General features: G+C 39.3%; 1 protein-coding gene across 1 annotated transcript in view; it reads left to right on the top strand.

Annotated features, from left to right (window-relative positions):
* The window catches only part of unc5db (unc-5 netrin receptor Db), a 156,839-nt gene that overhangs the window by 124,749 nt on the left and 15,796 nt on the right, over nt 1-16,294 (top strand). The window contains 2 exon segments of the mRNA XM_034872213.1: nt 41-212; nt 10,872-11,099. Of these exon segments, the coding sequence (XP_034728104.1) occupies nt 41-212; nt 10,872-11,099 (400 nt within the window).

Genomic DNA, 16,294 nt, shown 5'->3' with positions numbered 1-16,294 from the left:
GTGTGTGTGTGTGTGTGTGTATGTGTCACTGTGTGTTCAGTGTTCAATCACTGGAAGGCTGTGAAATCCTCCTGGGCCCAGAGGTGATGTATGCTCCTCCGGGCCTGGACCTCGCCTGCCCAGTTGCCATGACCATCGCTCACTGTGCCGAGGTGGACACCGAGAACTGGAACATCCAGCTCAAGAGGAAAACACAGGACAGCAAATGGGAGGTGAGAGCTGCAGGCCCACATATGTCAACTTCAGTATAGCCCATTAAGATCTTTGCTTGACTCTGACATTGTGCTTCGCTCTCCTTTGTTGTTTTTTTCCTCAATGGCTTTTTTCTTTTTTTTAGCTTAATGACACCGGGAATAAAGGCAGGGAAAACCCATCAATGTTGCCACTGCTTTTGATTAAATTGCAAATCATTCTACACCTCAAAGACTAGACTATAAATGAGCCTGAAGTGCAGATTGTGTAGAAAAAATACACCAAAAAAGAACAGTGCCTACAAAAGTAAAAAGGTGTATGCACTTATATCCTAAAGTCTCACCATATTGAAGGCTGTAGTCAATGCATGGCTCCATAAACAACAGTAGCTAACCCTTTGTTTTTACCTGATGAGTATTTAGATATAGAACCTTTTTCCACCCACTGACCACCTGTCTTACAGTATGTATGTAAGAAGTACAGTATGTGACCACCATACTTCATAGTTGTTAACATGTTACATGGTTGTTCTGTGCAAGTGCAGCAACATCTGGATCGAGCAACTTGGTAAAAAAAAGCCTTTAATGCCAAGATGACAAAAGAAAGAAAAATACTAAACTAAATCACAAATCCAAAGTAGCAGCGGACCTGTCAACACATAGGAACCTGTATGCATGTATGTTTTGCCTTTAGTATGCCCATCTGTTTCTTTATTAGCTTATGCAATTACAGCAAACATCTCAACCAGCGGGTTGATTGTTGGCTTTTTGTTGTTGTAAACCTGCACTAATCAATACATGTTATATTAACAATGGCTGAAATTACCATGTATAGTGTAAACAATTGCTTATAGTGAAAAAACTACGCAAGGGATTAGGCCTGCACGATATTGGAAAAATCTGCTTCACTTCTGAAGTGGTTTTGGAGAGGGAAATTAGGTAGAAATACACTGGTTGACTAGCATGACACCATTGTATTCATATAATACTATCAATCCAGGCTAACGTGAAGTAAGCAAATGCAACCCCGACAGGGTGATGCAGGACCCCAATGGGAAGTGGAGGGGTCTTGAATCTTCTCACTTTTATCCCACTTGTTACATGGCTACTTACTAAATAAATCAATAATTTGACTCAAAATATTGATTTAAAAATGATTTTATTGATTTATAAACGATTGTATGGCTTCCGCAAAAGAAAATAGTTCCATTTCTACTTTTGGATCTCTCTGCATCCAAAGCAACATAAACTCTGTACTGTACTGTACTCTGTTTCATGCAACCCTCTGTCTGTCACACCACAGTATCTCCCCCTCCTTGCTTGGCACTGGTGTGTGTACCAAACTTGTTCCAGTGACAAGCTCCAAACAAGCTGGAAACAAGCTGTTTGCAGCCATTACATTTCTGGCAAAAGCCTGTTATATTGTAACGTCAAAATGAGTCGGGCTGTGATGGGGTGCTGCCCTGCTGTCGACAGCTAGGCGGACAGATTCCTTCAACCAGCTTGCTGTTTTAATCACTGTGGGTTGTCACAACAGGTGAGGGCAAATTTATCTGATTTGATTATCTCTATGTGAAATGCATCAGAATGTCAGCAGGACTAAGCATAGTTTACAGTATTTTCTTCTTCAAAGATGTAAGACATAAGATGCTATGGGTTGTTGACTCTGTTATCTCCTTCTGTTCGCTGAGTTTTATATACAGGCTTTATGTGGTAAAAGGTCCAGTTAGTCACAATGACATTTGTGAGGTGAGTTATGTTTGAGCCATAAAAGACTACTGGGGCTTTGTAGGTTGGTTGTTCACTGATTCCGCCTTATGCTGTCTAGGGGTTCAGAGGGTGACATAATGCCACATGAAGGAAACATTGCTGGCAGAAGGATATTAAAGAAACAATTGAAGCGGGTAATGGCCAAGAATGTCATTCAGTATGGAAGTGATGGTGGTTGGTAGGGGCGTATCAATTTCTGTTTCAGGAAAGACATGGCATGGTGAATTTAGATGTGAGGAAATGAGGAGTAGAGTCATAGAGATTGTTTCTCTGCTGACCACGGCTCTCTATTTGCCTCCTCGAACATCTCCCAACCCCCTTTACACATTCAACATCAACACACACACACACACACACACACACACACACACACACACATACACATACACATCCATGCACACCATCAACACCAAACTCAATATTTTGTGTTTCTTTGTAGCTTCACTTCTAATACTTTATGTTTATGTGTTCCAACAATGTCCCCTTTTACTTTTTCCCGCCTCTAGCGTAGAATATTTCTTTTACTGGTCTAGATGAAGTTCCAACAGCTTAATCCCAAACCTAAATACATAACAGCCCAATCACTGTTGTTACTTTGCATTATTTTCTTTTGTTTTTGGGCAATAACTACCCTAGCAAGATGATACCAAAGAGGGGGGGGTAATGAAGGGAATATTACTAGCACTTCAAATTCCACCACGGTAATAACATGGTAACAGTGGGGTAACAGTATGAAAATGAAGAGGTCATATAATAACATGTAATTACCAAGGTAGTAACAGGGTAATAAATCAGAGTAATAAGATGTAATACTGGGGTAATAAGGTGATAAAAAAGTAACAAATATAAAAGACAATTACCAAGGTAGAAACTACGAAAGGTTTAATAATGACAATATGTACAGTATACTTGTATAGTTGTAATATAGTTATATTAATATTGTAATAACATGATAATAATGAAATTCATTCACTCTATATGTTCCAAATATTTCCCTTTTGTTTCAAGGTAATTAAAAATTATATGTTTAATCTTGTGTCTTCTTACCTGGAAACACGTCCGATAGTTTCCGTGTAAAAACCCTGAATCAGTGGTGCAAAATGCAAAACTACCTGTTTCTATTTCACTACATGTAATATGAAAATAACAGAGGTGCAGAGATTACCTGGACACACGTCTGGTATTTTCTGTATAATAACCATGAATCAGTGGTGCAAAATGCAAAACTGCCTGTTTCTATTTAATTACATGGTAATATTAAAATAAGTTTCCAGGTAATCTCTTTACCTTGTTTGTTCTAAAATTACCTTAAAATGTGTCTTGTCCTGCACCCACGTAACCCTTTGTAATCTGACCACTAGCTAAACACCTTCCACCATCAAGCGCTGGAGACTAGGATCATTGTAACTCAGTTTATTTGACTTACAAAGGGTGAAACTGGGATAAAACACAATGACCAGTCACTTGGATATTATTAAGTAACAGACATTATACAATGATAATTGTAAAAACAACATAACTACACAACACTGTAATGCAGTATTATATAAAGTAGGCTAGCTAACATGTAAGATGAAATACAGGAAATATGTAATGTATGTTATACATACTATAAATTATACATAGTATAACCTATATTTATTATCTAAATAAACTAAAATGTACTTACAAGTGGCACAACCCGAGATAAAAGTGGCAAACAAGCTTCCTAAAACATACCGTCAGTCTAATATGAGCTATCAATCATCATCAAAAATAAACAGTGCACATCAAACTTTCTGACAATAATTATAAGGGCTATCAGAACAGTATGTCAGCCTCTATTTCACATGCAGAGAATGCTACCAAAGGCATGTGACGTCGACGATTGAAGCGCATAGTGTGGAGAGATGATAACACAAACCATGAGGCACTGATGAGACTGATTTCCGGGATGGATATACTCCCATTATTATTTCGATATTACGCTGCCTTAAAGCAAGATGCTGTCCCATGTTTTGCCCATTGGTCAGAGCCAGAACCCAAGAAGGACAACAGCTGTGTCCCAACACGTAACGGTGTTGCGGTTGATCCCGTGGTGAAATTCACAAGCTACATGCCAAGTGATGGGCTACTTCTGTGGTTATTTTGGTGAAAGTAACTCAAACGTAATGCAAAAAAGGCCAAAGCTTACTATAACTTAGCCACTCAACCACAGATTTCAGCTCCCCATTTAATTCAGAGTTTAACAACATCGTAGGTGCCAATGTGTATACTCTAAAATTATCTGCATACACTGAGATTTTGGTATATTTTAAAACACATCTACCTGTTTTAATCTGATCATCTGAACAGAACCTGTTTGAGACAATGGTTTGCCTTGCAGCATAGGTTACCATGTTGATTTAAAAGTTAGCTAGTTTCAGGATACCCAAGTCAAGCCAAAAGGCTAACCCATTAATACATGGTGCTTCTCCATATGTAACACACAGACATCAGATGGATGGTAAAACGTAGAAACAGAGTTGCTCTCTTCCCCTATTTGTTTTATGTTCTTCTATGTCTGTATTTGTAAAATACAAACCTTGTTGACTCTCTTCAGGTCATTCAGTCAGAGATTAATGTTGTTTTGAAGAGCTCTTCTGCCAACATCTTGTATGCTTGTTGTTCTCACCACTTTCTGTCAGTTTGTATATACTCTTCAGCCTCCTGAAGTTCAAGTTCAAGCTCATGTTTACCTAACCTTGCCTTTTCTATGCATTCTGGGTTTACTATTTTGTGACAAAAAAAAGGATTTCTTTTCAGTTTAAGAGGGCAATTTCTCAAGATGTACCAGTGTTGCAAATGAGAAAGTGAAGGAGACCGGAGGGAATTTGAATGAATACAGTCATGTCTCTTTGAGCTTTCACTTTATTATTAAAAGGGTGCAGAGATCCTCAGAGCTTCTTGCTTCAAAATAACTACTTACCAATGAGGTCTAACTTAAAGTTAGAGAATGCATAATACCTGCCAATGCACCGTGCATTATTAGATTAAAATACCCTTATTCCAGCTGTCATTTGAATACACACTACCCAGACAACACTCCTCAGGACTCCTAGCCACAGTTTATTGTTATCAGCGCCATATTGCAGTGTGTAAACTCTCCTTTTGAGGATGTAAAAATCATGTACAAAATGCATAGTAAGTACATAGCAAGTATTCACAAAAGGAATCCAAACACCTGATATGTAAGTGTAACTTTTCTCACTTCATGCTGCATCTTATTGAGTGATACAGTACCAATATTTGCCAACGGAAAATAAATTAGCCTCAGTTTATTGTGTGTATTTGAAAGGAGAAAGACATGAGGCTGACATACTGTGAGATGAAAGGGACAGGTGTGTACTGGTGTCCTAATAACAGCACAAAGTTAGTTATTGTATTTCCATTTTGTTGCAGTAATCCTACATAATTCCTATATGTAAAAATATGATAGCATTATGACATAAGTCAATAAATTATAAAGCAAGTGGCAGTTATGTCGGTGTTCTAATGCAACCCAGCAGTGAGTGAACAGGTGGGTGTGCTGTCTGGCAGAAAATAATGGCTGGTAACAGGACTTTTGATTGCCATACTGCGAGTTAACTTGTGATTATTTGTGAGGGAATAAATAATGCTCCTAAAGGCTGCGCTTTAGCGTGCTGTTTGGTCTCACACCTCCTCATTAAATTGTTTAATCCCATGTAATTCAGGGATAATAACTGCTTGCTTTGGGGCTTGGAACATACTGTTTCACCATATTGTGAGATGATGAATGATTGTGGCACATGATTGTATGTTTGTATTCTCTGTATGTTAAGCAAAATGTATTTAACAATTGTAAATGAACAATAAAGATTATCTTAGTTTTATCCTTATGCAGAAAAACATCACTGTTTAGCTTCAAAGTAGGTTAACAATAATCTGTAAAAGTCATATAGTGTATAGTTTTGCATTGCCAGACTTACCTCCAGAGGAGGGTCTGGCTAGTCCACACAGGAATTAAGGGTGGGAGAAAAAAGTGCTCTTGTTTATTGGCATTTCTTTAAATTCAATTCAATTTTTATTTATAATAATAATAATAATAATAATAATAATAATAATAATAATAATAATAATAATAATAATAATAATAAGAAGAAGAATATCAGTTTATAACAAGAGTTATCTCAAGACACTTTACAGTGGTCTACACGACACTGGACCCCATAATTTACAAGGACAGCTCCAGTAGTTCCCTCCAGAGCAATCAACAGTGCAACAGTGGCGAGGAAAAACTCCCTTTTAGGAAGAAACCTCGGACAGACCCAGGCTCTTGGTAAGCAGTGTCTGACTGCGCATCGGAGTGTGAATGTGTGTGAATGTTTATCTGATGAGCAGGTGGCATCTTGTACGGCAGCCTCGGCCACAGTGTATGAATGTGTGTGAATGGTGAATGTATCCTGTATGATGTAAAAGCGCTTTGAGTAGTCGTAAGACTAGAAAAGCACTATATAAATACATTCCATTTACATTTACAATAACAGTCACAGTACAAGATAATGGAATGAACAATGACTAAAAATAGTAGTTTGTAGTAGTTTATGGCATAGCATGGCACTGTGCGGCATTACAAGGCACAGGAGAGCGAAGCAGGGCACAGCAGAGCATAGCAGGATGTTACATGGCATCACAGAATGTGTAGCAGGACCACAGTGACAGCTGCAACCATGATTTTGGAGCCTCCCTGATCCAAGGGAACATGCTGGGGGAAAAGAACATAAGTGCTCCGGGGAATGACACCGCAGAGCTACAGTGGTGTGAAAAAGTGTTTGCCCCCGTCCTCATTTCCTGTTCCTTTGCATGTTTGTCACACTTAAATGTTTCGGAACATCAAACCAATTTAAACAATAGTCAAGGACAACACAAGTAAACACAAAATGCAATTTGTAAATGAAGATGTTTATTATTAAAGGTGAAAAAAAATCCTAACCATCATGGCCCTGTGTGAAAAAGTGATTGCCCCCCTTGTTAAAACATACTATAACTGTGGTTGTCCACACCTGAGTTTGATTTCTCTAGCCACACCCAGGCCTGATTATTGCCACACCTGTTCACAATCAAGTCATCACTTAAATAGGAGCTGCTTGATACAGTAAGGTCCACCAGAAGATCCTTAAAAGCTACACATCATGCCGAGACCCAAAGAAATTCAGGAACAATTGAGAAAGAAAGTAATTGAGAGCTAGCAGTCTGGAAAGGGTTATAAAGCCATTTCCAAAGCTTTGGGAAATCCAACTAACCACACTGAGAGCCATTATCCACAAATGGCGAAGACAGGAACAGTGGTGAACCTTCCCAGGAGTGGCCGGCCGCCCAAAATTGACCCAAACGGCAGCGACGACTCATCCAAGAGGTCACAAAAGACCACACAACAACGTCCAAAGAACTGCAGGGCTCACTTGCCTCAGTTAAGGTCAGCGTTCATGCCTCCACCATCAGGAAAAGACTGGGCAAAAATGGCCTGCATGGCAGAGTTCCAAGGAGAAAACCACTGCTGAGCAAAAAGAATATCAAAGCTCGTCTCAATTTCTCCACAACACATCTTGATGATCCCCAAGACTTTTGGGACAACATTCTGTGGACCGATGAGACAAAAGTGGAACTCTTTGGAAGGTGTGTGTCCAAATATATCTGGCGTAGAAGGAAACCTGCATTTCATAAAAAGAACATTATACCAACAGTAAAATATGGTGGTGGTAGTGTGATGGTCTGGGGCTGTTTTGCTGCTTCAGGACCTGGAAGACTTGCCTTGATAAAAGGAGCTATGAATTCTGCTGTCTACCAAGAGATCCTGAAGGAGAATGTCCAACCATCTGTTTGTGTACTCAAGCTGAAACAAACTTGGGTTCTGCAGCAAGACAATGATCCTAAAGACACCAGCAAGTCCACCACCGAATGGCTGAGGAAAAACAAAATGAAGACTTTGGAGTGGCCTAGCCAAAGTCCTGACCTGAATCCTATTGAGATGTTGTGGTATGACCTTAAAAAGGCAGTTCATGCTCGAAAACCCTCTAATGTAACTGAATTAGGACAATTCTGCAAAGATTAGTGGGCCAAAATTCCTCCAGGACGCTGTAAAAGCCTAATTGCACGTTATCGCAAACGCTTGGTTGCAGTTGTTGCTGCTAAGGGTGGCCCAACCAGTTATTAGGTTTAGGGGGCAATCACTTTTTCACACAGGGCCATGATGGTTAGGATTTTTTTTCACCTTTAATAATAAACCCCTTCATTTACAAATTGCATTTTGTGTTTACTTGTGTTGTCCTTGACTTTTGTTTAAATTGGTTGGATGTTCCGAAACACTTAAGTGTGACAAACATGCAAAGGAACAGGAAATGAGGAAGGGGGCAAACACTTTTTCACACCACTGTAGATTAGTAACAAGCACTTCTGGGACATGGATGCACGCAAATGGAAAGATTAAGGCAAGAGGATCTCAGTGTGTCAAAGGAAGTCCCCTGGCAGTCTAAAACTCTTGCAGCATAATTAGGAGAGACAGGGTAAAGAGAGGATTCTGGTCTGGCTGTACTGCCCTGCCTCTCCCTAGTTTTATTAATTTATTGATTATATGGTGGATGAATCTGACAACTATGACGAGAAGCAGGTGGGCTGGGTTAGGCGGTCACTGTGACTCATCACTCCCTAACTATAAGCTTTATCAAAGAGGAGAGTTTTAAGTTTACTCTTAAATGTGGAGACGGTGTCTGCCTCCTGAACCCAAACTGGAACCTGGTTCCACAGGAGAGGAGCCTGATAGCTGAACGCTCTGGCTCCCATTCTACTTTTGAGATGTTTGAGATGTGATCTCTTTTCCTGGTTCATGTCAGAACACGTGCTGCAGCATTCAAAATAAATGATTCAAAGGATTCCAACAGTTTCTCTTGGTCCAATTTCCAACCATAGAACGCCATTTACTTTCAAGTTTTTGCGAGATTTGTTTTAATTTGCGAGTTTGGGAGTTGTACCAAGGTGCTACTTTCCGTTGCTTATTTTTGAGAAGAGTAACAGAGTCCAAATTCATCTGTAGGCAGGTAGTAGCACGTCTACAAATTTATCAATTTGGGAGGGACTAAAGTTAACAAAAAGGTCCTCTGTTATATTAAACAGAGTTAAATGAAATGCTGTTGGAATATCTTACTTAAATTTAGCCAGAGTTGTGTCAGATGGGCATCTAGTGTAGAAACTTTTATTTACACTAGTAAAGTTGGGTAGTAAGAATTGAAAAGTTATTAGAGAATGGTCTGATAATAAAGGATTCTGCGGAAATCCCAATAAATCTTCAATTCGATGTTATTTGGTAGCACAAGGTTGAGGGTGTGGTAAAACAGTGAGTTGCCTTATGCTCACCCTGACTGAACGTCCACATGGATATTAAAATCACCTACAATAAGTACTTTGTCTGATTTAAGGAGATGCAAATTCAGAATAGGGTCCTGGAGCTCGGTAAATAAGAACAGATGTAATTGGCTGTTGTTTGTTTTCCATGGTATTGAAGATTAAGAACAAGGCTTTCAAATGAGTTTAAATTTAGTCTAGGTTAAGGATTAATTAACAAGCTTTAATCAAAGATGGCTGCAATTCCCCATTCCTGAAGTGAAATAAAATGACAAACCATGTGTTTATTGATGCAAGCCCACATGTTAATGATAATGCTCACGCTAACCGTCCCTTACTCATACTAAGGTTAGCTTAGCATGATACAACATGCTACCACCGGTTTAAATGAAGGCATGGGGTAGCCCCATGACAGTCCACATCTAATTTTCCTATTCAGATTTATCATTGCAGTGGTAGTTTTAATTACAATTAGGTTCTTAGGTTCCCCTTTTTGGCTCATTTGTTGCTAAAACACACATACATTTCCTTAATCTTGTGTGAAACTTGAAATGTTAGATAATAATGATGATTTTGGGAAAAGTACCTGGAAAGACATATAGAATATGTTCAAATTTAATAAAAATAGTTAATAGAAAATAGAAATTAGTTAAAAGAGCTGGAAGCTTATGGTTAACGCCAAGACAAGCATCAACATTCTTGATCACCACTCCTTGACTTTAACCTAAAACATTAACTGGTCTGGACACCCTTTTGTGCTAATTCTCTCTATTTGGCTGTTACTCAATCCCAATTTCTACAAAAGCCTGAACTTTTTTCTGAACTGGAACATACTGTATGTTATCAATGGACACAATGCTTCCTTTGCTCTTGCATAAATTCCCATGAACATTCCTCGTAAAATATATGAAGTGGTCCATGTACATTTTGTGTTTAAATAGTATGAAAGAACCTGCTCAGATTTTACCTAATAAATAAAAAACAAAAACGTTAATTTTTTGTTGGATTTTTTGGTTCTTTCATAGTAAGATATCATTATATGAAATCTGAATCTAAACGGGGTGGCATTATAAGGGAGGGGGAAAAGCCACCAACAACAGCTAAGACAAGAACCAGTCTGCTACAAAAGGCTCTGCCACCAATGTACAGAGTGTGGACTGGTAGCTGCAGAGGTGCCAGTTTACCTCCTGGGCGCTGCCAACGTGTCCTTGAGCTAGGCAAACAATTGCTCTCCATTTAGCGCATGTATTGCTCCTGGGCATGTGTGTATTTGTAGCAACTGTAACAACAGAGTTAAACATTTTAATATTAACCTTGCAGGATGCATAAAATATATCTTCTATCTTTGCAGATTGCCACTTTGTATCGAGTGTCGCAATTTTATATTACAATGCAACTAATCTTTTTAGTCCTTTTTATTCTCAGCAGTAAACAGGATACAAATAGGTAAATGAATGTTTGATATAAAATGTTTTAGCTTAGAGGAACTTCATGAAGTGTCTTCATTGGGACCACCTCTGCGCTTTATTGCAGGAAGTGATGTCAGTGGAGGAGGAATCCACTTCCTGTTACTGTCTGATGGACTCAACAAGCTGCCATCTGCTTCTGGACCAGCCGGGCTCATACGCCCTGGTGGGCGAGCCCCTTAGGCAGGCTGCCGTCAAGAGACTGAAGCTGGCTGTGTTTGGGAGCATGGAGGCCGGCTCCATGAACTACAGCCTGCGGGTGTACTGTGTGGATGACACGCCACACGCCTTTCAGGTGGGTGAAGGACACTGGTTACTGTAGGTTTCTAGCCCATTGTTTTTTCTTTTGTTTATCCAACAAAAGTTGAGTCATGATTTTTTACAGTAGCATTGAGTCCTACAGTTCTTCACAGTCTCTGGATGTGGCCAGTAATAATGGCTTAAGTAGCAGATACTTTCACTTTGTGGTGCTCACAGCAACAACAACAAAAATAGAAAACAGAATTAAAATCAGCAGGCAAAAATCCGTTGGGATGGAAGCAAATGGTGGAAACAAACTGGACATAACGCTGGAAAGTGGGCCACACAAGGTTAGTTAACAATCTGGCACAGGACAGCGACTCTGGTGACACCATATATATCCGAGAACACAAGTGATGATGATGATACACAGGTGATATGAATAAGGGGCAGAAGGGTAATCACAGAGGCGGGAAGGCAGACAAAGACAAGAAGACAAGTGACCAGGACTGTAAACAAACAGCGGATGTCAGAATAAAACAGGAAACCAGAACAACAAAACACAAAATAACAGTGAAAAAGGACTGACCATGACACAGAAGTACACTGAACAAAATTATAAACGCAACACTTTTTTTTTTGCCCCCATTTTTCATTAGCTGAACTCAAAGATCTAAGACGTTTTTATGTACACAAAAGGATTATTTCTCTCAAATCTTTCTATGTCTGTGTTAGTGAGCAATTCCCCTTTGAGGCGGATGGATTATCTCGGCAAAGGAGAAGTGCTCACTAACACAGATTTAGACAGATTTGTTAACATTTGAGAGAAATAAGCCCTTTGTGTGAGTCTTAGGTCTTTGAGTTCAGCTTATGAAAAATGGGGGCAAAAACGAAAGTTCAGCCAAGCTGAACAGAGCACCGCAAGCCTTGTGACTAACTCTGCCTCTTGACCGCCTTTCTGTTATGTTGCAGCCGTCAGCGGCAGCTGGCTTTAACATGCATTCTGGGTGTGGTTTATGAATTTCCAGCCTGCCGAGCAGATGCAAGACTTTTGCGCATCCTTTGGGCTCCTGTCTGTTAGCAGCACATCTCTTCTGTTTGTTTTCCAAGTTTCGGCACAATCACAGACTGGATTGTGGATCAACGGGAAGCCTGATGCAACATAAACACTAATAAAGAGGGAGACATTTTCTTCAGCTGAGACCAAGGAAGGCTTATGATTGTTCTATGATATCGCACAATGCTTCTAATTCTTTTAAAATAGGTCCTCTTTAACATGTCATATTTCCTGAAAAATTATATCCAAATGGATGCACTTTTTAAGGATTTCTTTGTTGTCACGTTTTTAAATTACCAGATACACATTCAGTTTAAGTAAAGGTCTTAAAATCACCCCAAAGTGTGTGATTTGTTTTTGTCAGTGAGACAAAGACATGGAGTTTCTTGTTGCGAGAATGGGGCAAGGTACTGTAATTCTCCTCCACCAGCAAGTCCTTTTCTAAGGTCAAAGTACTCAGTATAGTAGACAAAATTGATACAAGCTTTCTACTTGAAAATACCACCCATATTAGTATTCTGCTGGCAGACATTGCCCTCCACTGTGAATACTACCACTTTTCAACCACTGTTGTACCATACTGTTCACCTCAACCTTTAGCCTTTAGCCTTAGCAAAATAAATTTTTACAATGTCCAAAATTCTAGCATCATCAACAAAAGACTTTTGTGATTCAACTATTTTCTCTGGTGGATTTCCTATTTTGACATTGACTTAGCTTTAAAAACACAATGTGTCATGTGTCAAGCAGATCAGGAATTTTTACAGTTTACAGAAAACAGTTTTTACTTGCATAGGTACTGTTTGTGTTTGTGTTGTGTTGTAAATGTGAAAATGAACTGCTACCTCCTTTGTCAGCTTTAGCCACTGAAAAGAAATAAGCGGAGAAATCAGGCTAATTACTAAAAATGGTCAGTCTAATGTCATATTGCCTGAGCTCTTTACTATTCATGAGCTCGCCCAGTTGCGCTGTATAAAGCCCCTGACCAACCAGATGGCCGACCCTCGGCAGAAAAGGCATTCAAAGCCAGACTGTCGAGGGGGTTTGTTCAAAATACATTCTCATATTTTTTCTATATTTTACTCACCGAAATGTGTTTCTGAAAACATTTTTTTTTTTTTTTTTCTGAAAACATTTTAAGTGAGAAATACCCCAAGCAGTTGCTGAATAATTTAAAAATGTAATATCTTGTACTGATCCCCAGTGGGGGGATTACAATTTCCACTCTGTTTTGTTAGTAATCACTGCACACAGACCTGAAATATACACACATGCTCAGGACCAATTCATGCACAAATGGACAGATGTCAGAGTGAGGGGACTGACTGGACCAGCGCCCTAACCAAATAGGGGGGTACGGTGACTTGCTCAAGAGCACATGGCAGCGTCTAGGAGGTGAACTGGGATTTCTCCAACTACCAATCCACACTCTATACTTTGGTCCATACTGGGACTTAAACCAGAGGCCTGTGAGGGGGCTGCCCCTGGAAAGTTGCCCCGAGCAGTTGGGGGTTCAGTGCCTTGCTCAAGAGAACATTGGCAGTGCCCAGGAGGGAACTGGCATCTCAACAGCTACCAGTCCACCACCATCTGTCTTCATTTTAGATTAGATTTAGATTGTTAGAGTCCATGGTAGAACTTCAGACATTACCACAAAGTAATGTATTAAATGTTGTAAGGCACCTTTAAAAATAGCTACTTGATAGCTTAAAACTTCTAATGAGTTAAAACATGTCAACATCATACAAGCGAGGTTATATGGGAAAACCTAAGAAATACAGCTTTGTGTGGAAGCTCACCTGCTAACAGTTCTAAAATAGTTACAATGAGGAGTAGAAAGTAATATTCACCACTACCAGGTCACAACCATAGAGTTGCAATGTGATAGGACCTGGTTTGTGAAGCATTTTCCCTACTGTAAATTCCCATTTCAAAATGATATTTTACTGATATTTTAATTGTTTATTAACATTAACAAACACTGGAGCCTCCTGGATGCATATACTGTATTTTTTGCAGAAACTTCCTGATCACATTCACAGTACACATTCATACCTGGAATCTGTCCAGTACAAGCACAGTCGGATGTGATGGCCACTGAGCAGCTCCACTGGAACGTTTTTGAGGTCAAGGGCCTTGTTCACGGGTACGGGTGGTAATGAAGGAGAGACAAGCACTGCTCTTTCACTTTCCACACACAGTGAAAGAGCGGGTGCGTTGCACATACCGAAAGCCATAACTTTGGATTTAACTGATGACCTCCCAGTTACAAGCTCTCTTCTCTAACGTTTAGGCCACCACTGGCTGGTAAACTGTTCAAATGTACAGACTAAACAGTAAACAATCTGCCATTACTGCAGCGGCCTCCCACTTGTAACTCTTCACCAAAACACTGTATTATTTGAAGGAATTTACTTTAACTTAAGATCTAATTAAAGATCCTGAGTGTAAAATAGTAATCAAAATGACATTTTTTTTCTCAACCAAATGTAGACAGCTAGAATTTGTATCTGTTTATCACCCAAACCACACTTACAGTTTGGGCGGTGCTGTAATCAGCTGCTCAAAACCATAAACTTTAACTTCTAAAAAAAACATGAATTGCAAAATCCAAAAGTCTCTGCACCATTAAACCTACTCAATTTGCAGCTGAAGATGCCTGCCAGCTTAGGGTCAGTGGTGAGCCATAAAGTCTGTTTCACCGTGACAACCCATATATCTTTTGCTAGCAGGGAATTATAAAGTTTTTATGTAATGAGAATGTAATATGATAATGTGGAATGCAAGTGATGTGGTTGGGGGTTGGTAATGTGATTTTCAAATTTTCAATTTTTTAAAGTCTGTGTACTATAAAACCAATTTCACTCTATTTTGAATATTAATGAATATCTTTCACATGAACACAGGCTACTTTCATCTGCCAAAGAGGGCACTTTTACATGCAATCACATTAAAGCTGGTAATTGGATTTTTATTACATGAAATGTATTTTGGGAGTAGTTCACTTCTCTCTTTAAGTTTGAATTTACACAGGATTGTACTTTAGAACTTTTATCCAACCAAATTATTTCTTATTCAGTTGATCATCTTTTGTACTGATGATCCAATCGAGAGACTGTCATGTCCATCCAAGTCTATATTTGTTATGTCATAATTAAACTTTTTGCATGTATACATAAACATACAAGATGATAAATACTTTACATGAAAAAAATTAAATCATGCTAAACATACCTGACTTTAATTAGCTATTTTTAAAGAAGGCGTTGTGAAGTTGACGTGACAGCTTATTTCTGTCTGGCTGCTGATTGGTCACCTGAACGTGCAGTTGCTCTCCCCGGCTCAGTGAACACAGTTAGTCCAGATGGCTACAACCATATAAGAGCATATTTACAGAGTAAAAAAGGTATTTAGCATATTTGGTGTTATGAGTAGCAAAGCCACGTTAACGTGCTTATGTAATGACATCTTATTAGAATGTGTTTCTGCGTAAACAGGAAAACGCTATTGAGAGCTGAATAAACGGTCAGTCTAGGACCAAAGAGACGATGGCGGTCTGTTATTTTTCTACCGTGAATGCTGTGGGTGCTACCTAACCACTTTGATGGCTGTTGTGATGCAAGACTGTCTAACGCTACAAGAGGTGCGATAGGGCTCTTAAAAGTCCGAAATCTAACGTGGCACAATCAAACAATGTCTGTGCGGAAGATTACTTTTTTGACTTTTGGATCCCTGGACTCCCAAAATAACTCCACAAATCTCTGTTTGGATTTCTAATTCTTGGCTGAAATTGCAACACTCCCATATCTGTTAATAATGATCAAGACACATAAATCGTGTGTGATGCGTCAAACAGCAGATCAGCAACAATCGCAGCTACAGAAAACTTAAATCATGACATCTTGGCAGCTTCAAATGAGTTCAAACAAAGTAACAATATCACAGATCCAAGCTAGCAACATGCTACATAGGAATACCAAAGAAATTCAGCGTCATCGAGCTGCTTAGTTCAGTAACACTTGAAAATATATGTTTTTCTCGCCTAAATTTTTACCCTTAAAAAAGTGCTGCTGTTTCCACATGCTTTGGCCCTCTGGGATGACCCAAACCATAACACCCTGAGTTCATTGGGAAGTTAACACTCCCAACTTGTTGTTTCTAGTGGCATTGTGACACTAGGCCTTACTGACACA

The sequence above is a fragment of the Etheostoma cragini genome, chromosome 5, assembly GCF_013103735.1.
Source record: "Etheostoma cragini isolate CJK2018 chromosome 5, CSU_Ecrag_1.0, whole genome shotgun sequence".
Lineage (NCBI taxonomy): Eukaryota > Metazoa > Chordata > Actinopteri > Perciformes > Percidae > Etheostoma > Etheostoma cragini.
The sequence above is the reverse complement of the archived record's forward strand: the minus strand, read 5'-3'. Positions and strand labels throughout refer to the sequence as shown.